General features: G+C 35.9%; 1 protein-coding gene across 1 annotated transcript in view; it reads left to right on the forward strand.

The window, feature by feature from the left end:
* COL5A2 (collagen type V alpha 2 chain) overlaps positions 1 to 17202 on the forward strand; it is an 81310-nt gene that overhangs the window by 55105 nt on the left and 9003 nt on the right. Inside the window, exons 19-47 of the mRNA XM_084522918.1 lie at positions 863 to 961; positions 1417 to 1461; positions 1567 to 1665; positions 2108 to 2161; positions 3313 to 3420; positions 4048 to 4101; positions 4842 to 4940; positions 5681 to 5734; positions 6552 to 6650; positions 6760 to 6813; positions 6914 to 6967; positions 7464 to 7517; positions 8103 to 8156; positions 8471 to 8515; positions 9043 to 9141; positions 9836 to 9943; positions 10060 to 10113; positions 10950 to 11003; positions 11120 to 11173; positions 12250 to 12303; positions 13116 to 13223; positions 13331 to 13384; positions 13585 to 13638; positions 14606 to 14767; positions 14869 to 14976; positions 15972 to 16079; positions 16231 to 16284; positions 16611 to 16718; positions 16831 to 16884. Coding sequence (XP_084379044.1) covers positions 863 to 961; positions 1417 to 1461; positions 1567 to 1665; positions 2108 to 2161; positions 3313 to 3420; positions 4048 to 4101; positions 4842 to 4940; positions 5681 to 5734; positions 6552 to 6650; positions 6760 to 6813; positions 6914 to 6967; positions 7464 to 7517; positions 8103 to 8156; positions 8471 to 8515; positions 9043 to 9141; positions 9836 to 9943; positions 10060 to 10113; positions 10950 to 11003; positions 11120 to 11173; positions 12250 to 12303; positions 13116 to 13223; positions 13331 to 13384; positions 13585 to 13638; positions 14606 to 14767; positions 14869 to 14976; positions 15972 to 16079; positions 16231 to 16284; positions 16611 to 16718; positions 16831 to 16884 — 2205 coding nt within the window. The remainder of the gene's footprint in view (positions 1 to 862; positions 962 to 1416; positions 1462 to 1566; positions 1666 to 2107; positions 2162 to 3312; positions 3421 to 4047; positions 4102 to 4841; positions 4941 to 5680; positions 5735 to 6551; positions 6651 to 6759; positions 6814 to 6913; positions 6968 to 7463; positions 7518 to 8102; positions 8157 to 8470; positions 8516 to 9042; positions 9142 to 9835; positions 9944 to 10059; positions 10114 to 10949; positions 11004 to 11119; positions 11174 to 12249; positions 12304 to 13115; positions 13224 to 13330; positions 13385 to 13584; positions 13639 to 14605; positions 14768 to 14868; positions 14977 to 15971; positions 16080 to 16230; positions 16285 to 16610; positions 16719 to 16830; positions 16885 to 17202) is intronic.

The raw sequence follows: 17202 nt of genomic DNA on the forward strand, positions 1-17202 counted from the left end.
CATGTCATGAAATGGTTTGGTATGGCTAAACAGTACTAAATATCTAAATAAATATTTGGAGAAACTGTCATGTGAAGAATCAATGAAAGCTTTTGAAAAGGAGGAGCTACCTTCAAGTTTGACCATCAGATGGTGTAAATTGGAATAGCTGCTTTGAACTTACACAAGCTAAGCAGACTACATGTTGAAAACGTGTACTTGAGTTCTGAAGATGCAATATTAATAGCATCAATTCCAAAACTCAGATTTCCTTAATAAAAATAAAATTCAAAGGAGATCTCAGAATAAATTGTTTTGTTGGAGGAGGATCCAGTCCACCCTGGCAAGGCTTTGCTGGGAATGATAATTTTTTTGGTCTATCATACTCTGATCAGCATAAGCTGTGACAATCAGAGTATTACAGAGTATTGCATGTATGCATATATATTTGTTTGTTTAATATATAATATCGTGCTGCAACAGCAAGTTAATTTGTACTGTGCAAAAAAACCCCAAATGTTACTCCCACATGTCAATGCTTGTAACAAAGCTAAAATAAAGCTTCTGAATTGCAAATCTGTCCTGGGATTTTAGATAGGGATGTCTGTCTAAAATATCTGATCTGATTTAGGCCACCGTATAGAGTGCTGCTTCTCTGTAGAAAGTTTCCTTTTATACATTGAGAAAAAAATCCATTTGTAGTTTTGAAGTTTTATGTTCACATCGATGCAGAATTAAGTCAAAATATATTTTAAGGATAATGAAGTATTTAAAGATCTGAGTTGTTTTTGTCTTATGAACCTAGTATTCCTCCTTAGTTACTTTGAAGTGCTACTATTTAGATCAAAATAATCTCCAGTTGTTTTATTCTGTGATGTCTTAGGGAGAAGCAGGTCCAACAGGTCCTCGTGGTCCTGAAGGCCCTCAAGGACAAAGAGGTGAAACAGGTCCACAAGGCCCAGCTGGATCACAAGGTCTTCCAGTAAGTATATTAAATCGAGTTCCTCAGTAGTTAAGTGTGTGCATGTTGACTGTTTATAGGGAATTTTAATACCCCATTTGATAGACAGTTAGTTTTGCCCAAATTACTTTTTCTCCAGAAAAGAAAACGTATCATTTATTTGTTTTCTGTTTTTGTTCAAAACAACTTTTTATAATTCAATTAAAAAAGCTTGGAAAGCTTCAAATTGCGCAGTGTGGTATAGTCTCAATCCTACAATTACTTTAAAGCTGAAGATACGAAGATGAAAAGTCACATTAACTTGCCCACTTTGTTACTATTTACATTTGCACAAATAACAGATCCTATGCTAATATATTTATTTAATAGTCTTTATCTTCTGCTCTTGTAAAGTGCAGAAAATTGCTATCTTCTGCTTTTGTTATCAATCTCTCCCTAACTAAAATTAATTTTAATGATTTGTGTGTTATTTTTAGGGTACTGAAGGGACAGATGGTTCCCCAGGTGCTAAAGGCCCAACCGTAAGTAGTCACATGGCTTGCTGAAGAAATTATATAAGTGGCTTTATTTTATTTCCTTATATATATTCTTATTTTTCTTTACCATGCTGTTATTTCTGTTTGTAGGGATCTCCTGGCACCGGAGGCCCCCCTGGCTTATCAGGTCCACCTGGCTCCCCAGGACCCCAAGGCAGTACTGGCCCACCTGGTATTCGAGGGCAGCCGGTAATGATGGCTTAGTTACCATGGAAATTACAATATCTAGCAAATGTGTCACTCCATGAAACTAAAACGGTGATTAGCAGTAAGGATCCTTTACATAAATTAATGAGTATGCTGAGAGTCAGATCTTGTGAGTCTTCTACAAGTCCAAAATACTGTTATGGCTTTCTTAGAAGTCTAAGTGTGTCTATATAAATTTTGAAAAACAGTAACTGTTATTTCCCCAAATTAAAATTTTTCACTAAAGTTTTTGTGCAAATGTCACAATAAACACACTAAAGGGAAAGAGAGACCATTGAAAATACCCTATTGTATTACCTACAACTAGTTACTAAACTAGAGAATGTTTTTCTATTTCATCACATAATCCAAAATGATCGAATTATTTATGCAGAGTTTTATCTCTATAGGTGTTAATCGTTGGATTTTTTTTTTTTTTTTTCAGGGAGACCCTGGTGTTCCAGGTTTCAAGGGAGAAGCAGGACCCAAAGGTGAACCAGTAAGTATAAGCTTTGTAAAACGAAAAGGAATCACAGAGGCTTGTAGGAGTATTTGGAATAGACTGGTACAGTTTTCAAGACTTTTCTGATGTTATTTCTCATGATTACTTCTGTTTGTCAAATACTTATTGTGGAAGACAAACCAAAGTGAACCTGGTTAGACAGTAGAAAAAGAATGGTAAAGCAGGTCCTTCGATGTTATAAATATCCCACCCCTTATAGGCCTCAAAGAACTCAAAGACAGAGAAACCAGCAGCTACTGAGGTTTCTGTACCAGTCAGAATTACTTCATTCTAATTTCTTCATCACACAAGAAATGGATCCCACTTGTTTCTTTTAAAACATTTAAAAGCACACACATCTGTTTGCTAATCATAATAAAAAAGTATTTGTTTAAACATACACTTAATACACTTTATACTTATGCAGCTGAATATATACAAATTATTAAAATAATATAAATATCTCTATACCTGTATGGTATGAATAGCTGTTTATCCCACAACTAATATTTATGAATTATTCTTTGGGAACATGGCTAATTTCATGCAGTAACCGTATGAATTATGGAGGAAAAGTAATTCCGCAAAGTTGGGTTCAGTTTGGTTTGTCAATCTATCTTTAGTTTTTCTTTCTCACCAGTTTAAGTGAGCATGCAACAACCAAAAAACCTGTGCAGATAAAATAATGTTTTCCTTACCACTGACTGGATTCTTGTTTCTTTGAGAATTTCTTCAAGAATGTCATTGATTTTGAGTCTTTTGCTACCTGTTCAATTGATCATAATAAATAAAATTAAAAATTATAATTTCTGAGAAAACAGATTGTTATAATAAGCACTGTAATAATAATAATAGAGTAGTAATAATAGTGTATAGACAAACTGTACAGTTAAAGTACAATTAATTCATAGTGAATTAATTCTTACTGAATAATTACCTTCTTACTGAATAATTTGCTTATAAATAATGAAAAAAGAGAAAAACCGATCCTGAAATGCTATGTTTTTTAACTGAATCAAAACCTTAACTATATTTTCTTTCCTCCTTTATTTGGAAGCAATGTTTATAATGTTTAGAAGATAATCTGTTTCAATGTGAGTGGTGGTGAGCTTAACAATGAATTTTCAAACATATTTTACTTTTAATAGGGTCCACAAGGTCCACAGGGTCCCATTGGTCCTATAGGTGAAGAAGGGAAAAGAGGCCCTCGAGGTGATCCTGGGTCAGTAGGTCCACCAGGTCCTGTTGGAGAGAGGGTAAGCAATCCAGAAGAATGTCTTGTGAGAGAGGCACTGACAATCTGAAAAGCTTTTGATCTTGACCTAACCATTAATTTTCATAGACTTTGGTTGTAGGTGTGGCCAAACTTTATTTTCCTAACAGTAGTCAAATAATGTCTACGACTTGGTTCTGTAGCAGATTACTGACTTTAGGATGTTGTCTTCTGTAACATACTATAATCTCTTTGAAAATGATACTCTGAAGCTCAGGATATAAAAATATGGGAAGATGTTTTTTGCATCCTGAATCGATTTTACTTCTTAGTACTATTTTTGGGGAAAGAAATCCATGTCAGTATGTATTACTTCTACAGTGGATATTCTAATTTGTGAATTCAGAGTACAGTACAGCATGGTAATGGCTTGGAGACATGACAAGCTAATCTGCAGATGATGTGCTTAACCCCTATACAAATGATCATCCCATTTTCAAAGAGGCTGGTCAGCATGCTTTTTTTTTTTTTTTTTTTTTTTTTTTTTTTTTTTTTTTTACCACTCCAAATGGACTAAAAGAACAAGATTAAAGTACTGAAGTACCAAATACTTTATTTACAATAAGTTATGTAAAAATTAAGGCAGTAATCTATCTATGGCTTTTCCTAGGGTGCTCCTGGAAACCGTGGTTTTCCAGGTTCTGATGGCTTGCCTGGACCAAAGGTAAATGAAATAAAAGTCTATTATTTGGTCTTTTTTTTCTTTTCTTTTTTTTTTTTTTTTAATTTTCATACATGCAGATATGAAAGAAAGTGTTCCATTAAAAACATATGCTTCTGGATAAGTGGGCAGAACCTCAAAATCACTGGAAGTAGATTCACAAGAAATTGGCAAATGCCAAGAAGGGGTCTGAATGTTTTGAGACTAAAAATTTATTGGGAAAATCACTTTGAATTGCTCTTATGTTCAGCTTTCACTGTATGCCCCTGAGTTAATGCTCCCTCAAGCTCAGATGTGAATAGATAAAAGACATTGACCTCTTTGTACTGCTATACTGCTATACTCATTGCTCTATAATAAGTGATTATTTGAAGAATTGCCTTTCTTTGTGTGTAGTATAGTTGTTCTAGCTTGTCCCTTGACCAGATCAACTTATCTGTGTTTTTACTAACTGCTGGAACATTTGCAGGGAAATGACTTACCTATGTGTTTGTCTAGTGTTTCTGCTAATCCTTAACTTTTTGGTAAAAATACAGGGATTCTGAAGTCCTTGTATAAACTTGCTTTATGGAAGAGTAGAAATTTGGAAAAAAAAAAGAAAAAGTAATAATGATAGAATATTGAGTTTTTGGAGCTCTGTTCTCAAAAAAATAAATCCTTAATTAAAGATATCTATTGTATTTGACTTTCTCTTACTGTGGCTGTTACACCTGTTAACAAATAGCCTATTGGTATCTTTGTAGGGTGCCCAAGGAGAGCGTGGGCCAGCTGGTTCTTCTGGTCCTAAAGGGGGTCAGGGAGATCCTGGGCGCCCTGGTGAACCTGGCCTCCCAGGTGCAAGGGTAAGTAGTTAATAACAGTACACTATAAGCCATGACTTTTTTCATTTTCAAAAGTTTGCAGGCATCACTTTGTAAAATTAAGAAGCTGCTGTACAAGGACAGATTTATTTCAGATTTATTTAATTTATTTTTTACTTAAAGGGTAAAGGCCAAAATACCTGTCATCTTTTTTCTGCTGATGTTGGAAAGCACAGGTTCCGTTTGTCTCTGAAAGAAACAGCCCTGATTTAGACTGGCTAATGCAACTTAAGGATGTGTGCTTGTAAAGCACATAGTTACCACAGCTAGTATGAATTAAAACTTAAACCTTCATTGTATTGGTGATAGATGACATATAGTTGACTGGTGCATGTCATCAAGAGACTTTTTTTCTGGAAAAAAATGTAGGGAGAATATGGAATGTCACAAAACGAGAGAGGAAACATCAAGAACAAGGTGTGATATAGTTCACTGGGTAATACTGGCAGAAGTAAAGATGAATCTGTGGGAAGTTCAAGAGGTGTAAAAATGAGAAAAAGGTGAATAGCAAAAAGGAACATCAAAGACAGTGGATGATAAAGCTGTAAAGTAATTTGAAGATAAAGATGAGGAATTTGGATGCAGAAAGGAAAATTGTGTGAAGAATATCTGAGTACTTTAACAATGGTAGTAACTGAGCATATCTTTTGGGTTAATTTACAATTTTCTGTTGTCCTAGACTTACATGTGCAACCTAACACCAATATTATTTCCACTTTTAGGGTTTGACGGGAAATCCAGGTGTTCAAGGCCCTGAAGGAAAACTTGGTCCTTTGGTAAGCAACAGAACAGTTGGTCTTTTCAGCTAATTCCACAGTAATTCAGAGATCTCAACTCATTAAAATTATGTTATTAACCTGATTTTTATTGATTTCTGAAGGTTCGTCTTCTCTTTTAAGTGTTCAGTTTGGATTCTCAACTCCAAAAATAGTGCAATTAATGTTTCTATAATTTTGTCTGTATAACAGTGTCTGCTTAGCAGTTGCTGCAATATTTTTCAATCATTGTGAACTAAATATTTTTTCTAAGTGTCTGTTTTGGGGAACAATAAAATAATTGTATGTAATGGCTCAATTATAACAATTACATATTTTCTTAGCTCAAACAGTGTGGCTAGAGCTCTGTCTGCTTTAAAGATGCTTTGACTGATAACTGTAGCACCAAACTACATTAATATTATTCTATATATGTAAACAATATAAGATAAAGTGTTTTAACTACCATTTGATATATTCACTTTAAAACAGAACATTCTAGCATTAAATGCTGTTTTTTTGTTATGATTGTTTGTTTGGTTTATGTTGGAAAGACATTTGTCTTCATCGCTGACCTTTTCCATCTGTGATTCCTGAGAAACAGCATGGGTTCAATTACTGAGCTGTGACAAAATGTATCCAATATTTTAATTCCATTTAAGGAAATTATTTTGCTGAAGTAATTCAAGTGATTATCTGGTCACTTCATGGTTGTTCTTAAATTCAGTCAGAGCTGGTTGGGCTCTAGTTACACTGGGAGTCATTTTCGAGAGTTTAATAGGCTTATGTGAATAAATAATATTTTTAATCTCATGTGTAAAATGCTTTTTCTCTGTAGGGTGCCCCTGGAGAAGATGGACGTCCTGGTCCTGCAGGTTCAATAGGAATCAGAGGTCAGCCAGGCAGCATGGGCCTTCCTGGGCCAAAGGGTAGTAGTGTGAGTATTGCACCTAGTACCCAAGGTCTGCATAACTTTAACCATTTGGAGACATATTAATAGCTGAAAACAAAACCTAAAAATGGTAATTTTTATTCCTGCAAATTAGGGTGATCCAGGAAAACCTGGAGAAGCAGGCAATGCGGGTGTCCCAGGACAGAGAGTGAGTGTGACTGTGATCATTTTCAGTGCTTACAGAAAGCATGCATTTCTGTTATGTATGTTCACTATACAAGGCTTTTTACTATGTAATCTTAATTTAGGGAGCTCCTGGTAAAGATGGTGAAGTTGGTCCTTCTGGTCCTGTTGGCCCACCAGTAAGTCAACTTTTTCAATACTGCTTGGCTATCTGACCTACCACCCATTCGTTGATCTTTCTGCCTCTGTTTTTATTTATCTTCATGCCACTTGTTGATTCCAAACAAAAACTTGAATAACATGAAAAGAAAATCTTACAAAAAATGTGGGCTTTGTATTAAGATGTGTTTATATTGGTATTCCAGTTCTTTTATGGCAATTATAAAAAAAAAAATAGCACAAGAGCAAAATTTTTTCATAGTTTATTTTCCTAGCTTCCTTAGTTTCAGTGGAACTGAGTGTTTTTCTATCAGCACAGAATTTTGGGGGAGGGTCTTAAAGAAATAAGGAGATAAGTTGTATCTTTTATATGTTTTAGATAGGGTACACCTTGGCCAGGGATAAGTAAAAATGTGTAATAAACAAATACATAATTGTAAATATACATATTCAGAGAGAAGGAAAATGTGGAACCTGACTCTATTCCTCTAACACTTTTTATTTCCTTTTGTGTAGGGTCTGGCAGGCGAAAGAGGAGAACAAGGCCCTCCAGGTCCTACAGGGTTTCAGGTATGTGCATTTATTTTTGTAAGATAAAATAAGTCATGTCTTTATTAACTTAATTTAGAGAAGTTCAATCAAGTGATGTTTAACATACAGCTTCAGAATTGATGGCAGTAGTGCTTAGAATGATTACTGATACGTAGCTTTCACATCAATTATACACTAAACTGAACTGGCAAAGGCTTAAATGGCAGCTCTGTATCTCTTGAGACAAAATTTGTTGTTTTTTTTTTCCAGTTTTTATTTGGAGATTTTCCGAAGATGTTCCAAATACAGAGCAAATATATATATTTATTTATAATAAAGTATTAATTAAGTGTATTAATTAAGTCAATCTGTTTATAGAGAACTTAATTTTTAGGAATAGTATATATATGTCTGACAAAAGTTAAAGGGTTGCTATTTCACTTAGAGTGGGGAAACACTGGTGTAATGTTCTTGTAACTATTTCACTTGGGGATCTCTGCTGGCATAATCCTGTACTGTGTACATTCATATTCTTGGTGTCTTAAATCTTGATTTACATAATTTTTCAGCATTTTTTAAACATAGCTTTTATTTTTTCCTTTTTTTTAATTTACATTTTAACAGGGCTTGCCTGGGCCACCAGGTCCTCCAGGTGAGGGAGGAAAACCAGGTGATCAGGTAATTTCTGTACAATTTGACAATAATTCACTTCATAATGTAGTTTTACCTTTTCTTTTATTCTCTTTGTAATTTAATTGCTCACACTGTTTCATAATATTTACTGATGCAGTTGACAAGCTGTCTATCAAGACTACTCTTGGATAAAATAATTACTAGAATATAGTCATCTTCTCTTGTCATGGACAGATAGTATCCAGAACTAGTCATTTACATTACAGTATCTTGGAAATGAAAATGTTTTGCTCTAATTTCCACAGCTATAAGGCTATGAATAATATTTTAATTCTAATGGTGAGCTCTCTTTTGCATAGGGTGTTCCTGGAGATCCTGGAGTTGTTGGTCCATTGGGCCCTAGGGTATGTATTTTCAAGTATTTTCTTTCAGAAATATTTATAACAGTTCTCTGAGGTTGAATGCAGATTCATTATATGAACTTTAACAGCTATCATGAACATTTTGTCTTTTTTATTTCATGTTTACCCCCAATAAAATGATTATATACATGGATACATTTTGAGGTGGTATGTTTTTCTGTGAAACTGACCACCTTTAATGGCTCCATAGCTCAAGAAGCAGTGTTAGTTAATAGCTGCTAAGGTATTTGAGCTCTTTTTTTAGTCTGTAAAACTGTTTGGTTTACAGTTTGTGAAATGGCTTTATTTTGCTGAACAATGCATGGTATTACCTGCCTTTAAAATAAAAACATAACACTTTTTTTCATTCGATTGGTTTGCCTAGAATGTGTTTGCAGGCTCTTTTATTAAATAGCAGTTCTGTGCTTATAGATAGTGTATTTAAGGTTTTTCCTACCAGACTTGTGCCCTAGCTACTAAATCATTAATATTTATCCTTTATTTTTTTATTTTATTTTATTTTTTTTTAGGGAGAGCGAGGCAATCCAGGGGAAAGGGGAGAGCCAGGTGCATCAGGACTTGCGGGTGAAAAGGGTATGGCTGGAGGTCATGGTCCTGATGGTCCAAAGGTAAGTTATAGGGAAATTTGTATTGCTGCAGTGAAGTCTTTTATAATTATTTTCATTTGCAAGAACATAAGAGAGATCTTTTCTTTTTTGTTTATGTTTTTCAGTAGAACAGGGCACAGCCATTTCTAAACTGCAAAAAGACCTTTAGTAATAGCTCTGTTTTAATAACCATGTCAGTTTACTTGAAGAAGATTGGCAGGGTTGTGTGTTGAAAAACAAATGCTGAAAATTGCATGCCTTTCTTTCACCTGCAACTGATTTAATGGGGCCTAGGAAGTTCACACCAATAAGGGAGTGCCTCAGTGTGGGAGCTGTAATAGATATGAGCTGTGAGAAGCAAAGCATAATTAAAAACCTCTGGCAACTTCTAGCTGTTGCTACTTTGTGTAATAGACCTATGTGGCATCAAGGGCAAGTTAGAGAGAAGCTCAAGCTTCTATTTTGGTCTGTTCTCACCACCAGTAAGTACTGAGTGCATGCTAATGTATTTGGAAGGACTAGGGTATTACAATTTCCTGAGTAACACAATGGGAAATGAAAAGTATTTGGACATGAATAAGGTCCAAATTTAAGAGAAAATTATTACTTAAAACTACCCCAGAGACTTCAACACAAGGCACAGCATGTTCTGCAGCCTAGAGACAAAGATACTTCTCAGATGAATAGACAACAACTTGCTCTTTATTTGTTTCAGGGAAGCCCAGGCCCAAGTGGGACGCCTGGTGATCCAGGCCCACCGGGTCTTCAAGGTATGCCTGGAGAAAGAGGGATTGCTGGAACACCAGGCCCAAAGGGCGATAGAGTAAGTCTCTCTATTTCTGTTGGGCTGAGTAGAATCACCCATCTCTTAATACTGCGCTTGTCCCAAGTAAGAACCATTCAGTGTCATAACTTAGACTTTCTGGGTATTTTCCACAGGGTGGCATAGGTGAGAAAGGTGCTGAAGGTACAGCTGGCAATGATGGGGCACGAGTAAGTAAATCTCTCACTGTTTAGACCTGCTCTTCACACAGAAGATTATTTATTGTGTTAGGGCTACTCAGGTCATAGAATTAAACAGTACTCAACTTGGAGATATGATGGGCTGAAGTTCTCATTCTGCCTGTGATCCAGATTTGATTTTCAAGTTTTTCCAAGATAGATGTGCACTGTATTCTGGTATGCCTGTGTTTCAAGCCCATATTTTATATAATAGATAATGGGATGTTAATGGAAAAGTCTCCCACAAGTAGCATGTTAATTTGGGAATTCTAAATATTCAATAAATTGATGTGGCTAGTGCTGTATGATCATCAAATGTAGTTGATTGGTTCAGATAGAGATTGGAACCTATTTGCCTAACTCCCTCATGAAAAGAAAAAGGAAACTTTTAAGGTGTGTGCAAGATATATATGAAACTTCAAAAGTAACAATAGAAACTTTAAGAGTGAAATACTAGCATAAAAGATAGTCTGCTTCTTGTAAGTCAGTGAAAAATGACTTCATTTCCTCTTGAGAGTGACAAATGAAGCCAGAGCTGTTTTTTATCATTGGCCTTATCCATAAATGTTGCAAAGGAGAAGATTAATTTAGTGAAGAAAGAGAGAATGAAGGAAAGCAAGGTTATTGAGATATGCGATTTTGGTTACTGGGAAAGGAAATGCTAGTGAATTTTAGATAAAGAAGACCTGATAATTATTAAGAAATAAAGGAGAATTTTTAAGAAATGAAGAAGCATATGGAAATAGTAACATATGAAAAGTTTTAAAATAACCATTTTGAATAACCATCATTTTTCTAACTTCTTTTCATCTTCATTTGTTCAAAAGGGTCTCCCTGGTCCAATAGGCCCAATGGGTCCAGCAGGTCCCACTGGTGAAAAGGTAAACAGAGTTTTATGGCATTTCCCTACTGAAGTTTCTAATCACCATGCTTTGTTGAAACTTTTGTTACTCATCAGATAAGTTACTTGGAAACTAACCTTAAATTTTATTTTAAGGGTGAACCAGGTCCTCGAGGTCTAGTTGGTCCTCCTGGCTCTCGTGGAAACCCTGTGAGTAAACATTTGTTTTTTTCCTGGCATAAGTTAAAAAATATTACCAAGGTATGGCTAATACCTAACTCTGATCCACACTCGAGGCATTTGTATCATTTACAAATGATACATATTTTCCTTTTTCTTCTCCTTCCTTTGTAGCCAAAATTTGTAGTTCCTGTCTTGATGCTGTGCACTTGTATTGCCAGATCCTGTTGCTCTGTCTTATGCTTGTTTTAGGGCAATCTTTACATAAAATTACCTTCATGTACCTCCGACCTGAAAGTATGACACCACTTTTAATTGTTTAAATCTTTTTAAAAGCATGCCCATGCCAGATACTACTGTATCCATAAGAATATTTAGATGGAAAAACTCAGAGATGCATCTTATTATTGGATATATCCAATTATGTTAATTCTTGTCATCTTCCATTTCTGATTTTAGAGATTTTGAGGGTTGGCTTGAATGATTAAAGATTTAGAAGCTTAGCCCTCCTAGGTCCTTCATACTGCTTGGAATTGATTATGTCTCTGTCATAAATCAGAACAATCTTAACTCCAGCATAAATTGGAAGAGCTTCCACTCCTCTGGGGAATGCTGGAGCTTGGCAGACTTCATCTCCCCCATTTCCAAACAAATGGTTTGTGGAAAGCTCAGTTGAAGCAGTTCACAGCCCATTCTGACCTTGTAGAAGAATACGCATTAGAATTATTATTATTATTTTTTATTTTTTTCCCCGATGAGAATGGTAGGTTCCATAGAGTGTATGTTCTTCAGCTAATCCCACAGCCACTGGAAGTGGTTTTCAGGATTAAGAGAAGAATTCCTCTTAATGCTGTTCTACTGCTTACATGTGTCTTCCATCTCTAAATTCCAAAAGTTTACATACAGTCTTGAACACACGGAAGATCTTGATGTCATCCTTTATATTGTGATTAAATGCTCATTTGATTCTGATTAATAGAGCAAGAATAGAATCACACTTATGACAAGAAATGGTTAGCTTCATTTCTTCTGTATTTACATGCAAATTTTACCATATATAGAAAGACAAATATGTTAAATACAATTATTCTTAATTTTTCAACCAGGGTTCCCGAGGAGAAAATGGCCCAACGGGTGCTGTTGGTTTTGCTGGTCCTCCGGTATGTGTTTTGTAATACTAATGAGTTTCCTTTAGTCATGCTTTGACTTTAGTTTCTTTCATTATGAATAATACTACAGTGTTCTGGAGTGAGTCACATTTTTGTTTCAAAAAGAGCTGTTGTTTTTTTTTTCCCCATCATTATATAAAGTAGAGAAGAGGGCCAATGAATACCCTAGACAGTTGAGAAGTAATTTTGTTGATAATATTATGTAATTGTTCACCAGATTTCATATCTTCATGAATATGCTATGTTGCTCCTTTGAGATTAAAATGAGGCAAGTTGTAAAGTGTCATCTACTAAAAGTAGAAAAGATTTCCTCCATGACTAGTGGAGGATGGACCGAATTGATGGAGCAAATAGAAAAATTGCGAGCTTTTCAGTGAATCCCTCCAAACTTTCCCACAGTCTAAATATTGTGATTCAATCTTTCACAAAGACTTAGGCAACTGCTTTCCCTGATGGGAAAAGAAAAATGTTTGTTCGGTCTCTTTTACTTTTAGATATGCAATAGGTGTCAAGGAAAATAGAAAATCTAAAGAAATGAAAAATATTAACTAGCTTGGAAACTATTGTTAATGGAAATACTGATTTCACAGAGTTTTCAGAAAACATATCTGTGTTCTGCAGATCGTGGTGAACTGTTACAGTTCTATTGAGTCGACCCAATTACCAAATGCACTGTTCTTTGAGCTGATTTGTTCTCCTGTTATTTTTTGACTTCTAGATATTTCTTACAAAATGTCTTTGTTAAGTTAGAAAAATGTGGTGTTCTCTGACTTGACGCCTCTTTTAAATATGATCTCTTATAGGGCCCTGATGGTCAGCCAGGTGTGAAAGGTGAACCTGGGGAACCTGGACAGAAAGGAGATGCTGGATCTCCAGGACCACAGGGTCTTGCAGGGTCTCCTGGTCCACCAGTAAGTATAAATAGCGTAATTGGAGAAACATTGGCATAGGTCGATCTTGCTTAATTAAAATGTCCAGAGTGTTCACTATCACCTCACTCTTTCTCATTTCATCTTAGGGTCCTTCAGGTGTTCCTGGTCTGAAAGGTGGTCGAGGAACTCAGGGTCCCCCTGTAAGTAGATTTAATTTTTTGTGAGGTGACTGAAGATAATCTAATACTGCAAATTTATGCAATGTGTGTATCATTCCTCATCTCGGCTCATGTTTCACAGTTTGTAACTATAGCATTTGCTCACTAATTCAGTTAGGCAAAACTTTAGGCAATCCATGCTATATTTCTTTCAGTAAGGTTGATATTAAAATATTTTTTAGGGTGCTACTGGATTCCCAGGATCTGCTGGAAGAGTTGGACCTCCAGGACCAACTGTAAGTCAATTGACATATTTCTCATAGGTGTAATTTATAATCTGGTCGTTGAGAAATTGAAGACTAAATGAAGTGGGAAGGATGAAGCAATGTTTATGGTCTGATGCTATGGAAGAGAGCACTGACTTTTGTGACTGCGTGTTTACATCCGACTTTATTAAATACAATTCATTAGTCTTGGGGTTGATCCAATGTGTCCAAATTAGTGCAGGATTTTCACTGGGCTAAGTAGGCTTTAGTTAGGCTTCAAGCTATTCAAGCTGCTCTGGTGAGTTAAAACAACAACCTTATCTTCCTTTCAACCATCCCCTTCAGTGATGACTGAAGTTAGGAGAGTTTTTGTGAAAGGAAGATGCTTCTTCCAGTTTATCTCATTATGGAGTTACTCATAAGATCTATTAAAATAAAGTAAGAACACACACATAAAAAAATCTCTCATGTCTAAACATTTTTAGAAACACTGTAGTTTAAAAAAATGCCTGTGAATATACAAGTGAAAATTCATCTCCACAAAGATGATTTTGTCCAAAATAACTTGCAGTCATTGTTAGTTTATCCGAAGGTAAAGCTTATGGAAAACATATTATAAATGTGAAATTCTTTAAAAGTCTTCGAGAAATTAACAAAGGTGTGTGAAAACACTTACTTGATATTCAAAAGAACAGGCAAGGAGTTATCTGGCAGCAGTTATACACCAGAGGCTAAAAAAGTAAAATAAAATGTATTTTAAAGGAGGGAGTTTGGAAAGGCAGTGGAATGAGAGAGAGGGGTAGAGCTTGGACATAATTTGAAAACCCTGGGAGTCCAGCACAGCTGTAAATTGAGATTGTACTAGCTCTCTGCTCTGTCACACTGTGGTCATCCCTTAGAGTGTGCATGTTTATAGTTAATCAAAACACATACCTTAGAGTTTAATAGTCCTTATTAGGAAAAGGTCCAATGTAACGATGTCTTTTAATCTTATTAGGGAGCTCCAGGACCTGCTGGGCCTATCGGTGAGCCAGGAAAGGAAGGTCCCCCAGGTCTTCGTGGTGATCCTGGTTCTCATGGCCGTGTGGGTGATCGAGGGCCAGCCGGGCCTCCTGGTGGTCCTGGAGACAAGGGTGATGCAGGGGAAGATGGGCAGCCGGTATGTCCTGGTTGTTGTTATTAATTCCCTCTAGGCTTGGTCTTGTTGTATTATTGCTACAGAAACGATGGTAACATCATTTTATCCATTGTGGATTTCAGGGACCAGATGGCCCTCCGGGTCCAGCAGGAACTACTGGTCAGAGAGGTATTGTTGGCATGCCAGGACAGCGAGGTGAAAGAGGCATGCCAGGATTGCCAGGTCCTGCGGTAAGTAATGACCAAGTTGATATACCAGCCTTAAACATTGTCGTGTTTGTGGGTTTGATAGTATAGTGCGCCATAATGTGAGGAGAAGATTGGAAATCTCCAATTCCTGGAGTGAATGTAGAGAGAATAGTGAATAACTAAATCTCATGAAAATGCATGAGGTTGGACATTTTGTTTCTGCCATTATTGGATGATCTGATCCTAAATTAAGCATAAGTGGGTAATATGTTAAGACTTCTGGCTAAAATATTCCTATCTGACTTGAAAGTAGATCTTTGAAAAAAAAAAAAAAACCACTGTTCAATTAGGTGCCCAAAGGTCACTTGAATGTGAGTAAATACCCTGTAACTGCTATTTCATAAATTTTGAACTACAATATTCTAAATTGCCATTTGTGCTCTCTTTACTTGCTTCTGGGGTTTATAGATACTTATTGGAAAGCATAATGATCCAGAAGATCAAGTCATTAAATAGAGTATTAATAAAATGATGATATGGAGGACCTGTCACTACCACTTGATCCATAAAGTCAATTTACAGCCAGAAATTATTGCAGACTAACAAAATATGTTGTTGGTGAGACAGACAAAGGAAAAAAAAAAAAAAAAAAAAAAAAGTTGCCTATTTCAAACTGCATTACATTTTTGCAGAGTTGGGAAGACCTTGTCTTTGATAAGGCCATCAGATATATTGACATGTCAAGGGGAGTGTGCACTTAGAGAGTTGCTGCTAGATAAACTTCTTGTGAAGCTACTTGATAATACAAGCCTATTCAAAAGTGACTAACACAATTCAATTGCTTAAAAATACGCATTATATTAAATACATATTCCAAATAAATAAGAAGAACACATTACTTAATTCTCAGTTTTAGGAAACTGTGAATGTTGATGGTACTTCAGATTCATGAATAGTGTTTTATAGTCAGCCTTTTTTTCTGGTGCTTTCTTCATTTAGTGATTAAAATTTTGATGTCACATTTCTCATCTATTTAGGGTACACCAGGAAAACAAGGTCCCACTGGGCCACCAGGTGATAAAGGTCCCCCAGGACCTATAGGCCAGTCAGGTGCCACTGGTCCCGTCGGTGAAGCTGGCCCAGAAGTAAGTGTTTGAGTCTAGTAATATACAAAAATAAGTAGTCTAGTTATTCTCCTATACTTGAAGCTAAGGATGGAGAACAGCTTTCTAGTTCTTGTGGAAATGTAAGATTATAAAGCTAATTGATAGTCCTGTATCTGTTTTGCAACTCTAGGGACCTGCTGGTAATGATGGTACTCCTGGACGAGATGGAGCTGTTGGAGAACGTGTAAGAATAAATTGTTTTATTAAGTCAATTATGCAAATCTCCATTTTTATTGTTGATTTATAGTGGATTTGTTTTCTTCATTCAGTTAACTGCCATGGAGAAGTTGTTTTAAAAGTATATTATAGCTTTGAATAATAAATATCTCTCAAAGTTGAGGAAACCTTTATAAGAACACCTGCCTCCAGAAAGTCAGACTTGAGTTCTTACAGAATGATTACCTTTGTAGATTGCAACTGTGAGAAAATAGATTAGGAATGCTAAAGACTTATTGCTTTGATCTAGTTAAGTCCTCTTCAGATAATTAATATTGAAATTATGTTTTGCAGGGTGATCGTGGTGAACCTGGCCCTGCAGGCTTACCAGGTTCTCCAGGGGGCCCAGGAACTCCAGGTCCTGTTGGCCCTCCAGGAGATGCAGGTCAAAGAGGTGAAACTGTAAGTGATGCCTTTTGTTTGTTTGGCTGGTTTTGTTTTGTTAGCTTTGTTTTTAATATTTTGCCTACTTTTGTGCATTGCCTCACGTGTCATCTCTATGCAATCTTTGTAGGGTTCTCGAGGTCCGATGGGTCCACCTGGTCGTGCAGGAAAAAGAGGTTTGCCTGTAAGTTCTCCATGATCACTGTGATTTTATCTGAGCTACTTTTTACAGGAATGTGTGTGAGAAACAGAACCCAAATGACAATGCTGAACAAGGTTTCAACTTTTAATGTTCTGACTGCAGATGAATACAGGTAGTCTTCTGAACTGTAAAGGTGCACAAATCTGTTTAAGTGCACCAGTATTTTTACTCTTTCTTTAAAATACTTTGCAGAGAAATAACAAGTGCTGTGGAAGTCTCTATTTGGAGTGTGATACTGCCCAGAGGATGGGAGACCTGAGTTAGTAAATTACTAAATTCTAATTCAAATGAAGGGTAAAG

This window comes from Aythya ferina, assembly GCF_964211825.1.
Source record: "Aythya ferina genome assembly, chromosome: 6".
In the NCBI taxonomy this organism is placed as follows: Eukaryota; Metazoa; Chordata; class Aves; order Anseriformes; family Anatidae; genus Aythya; species Aythya ferina.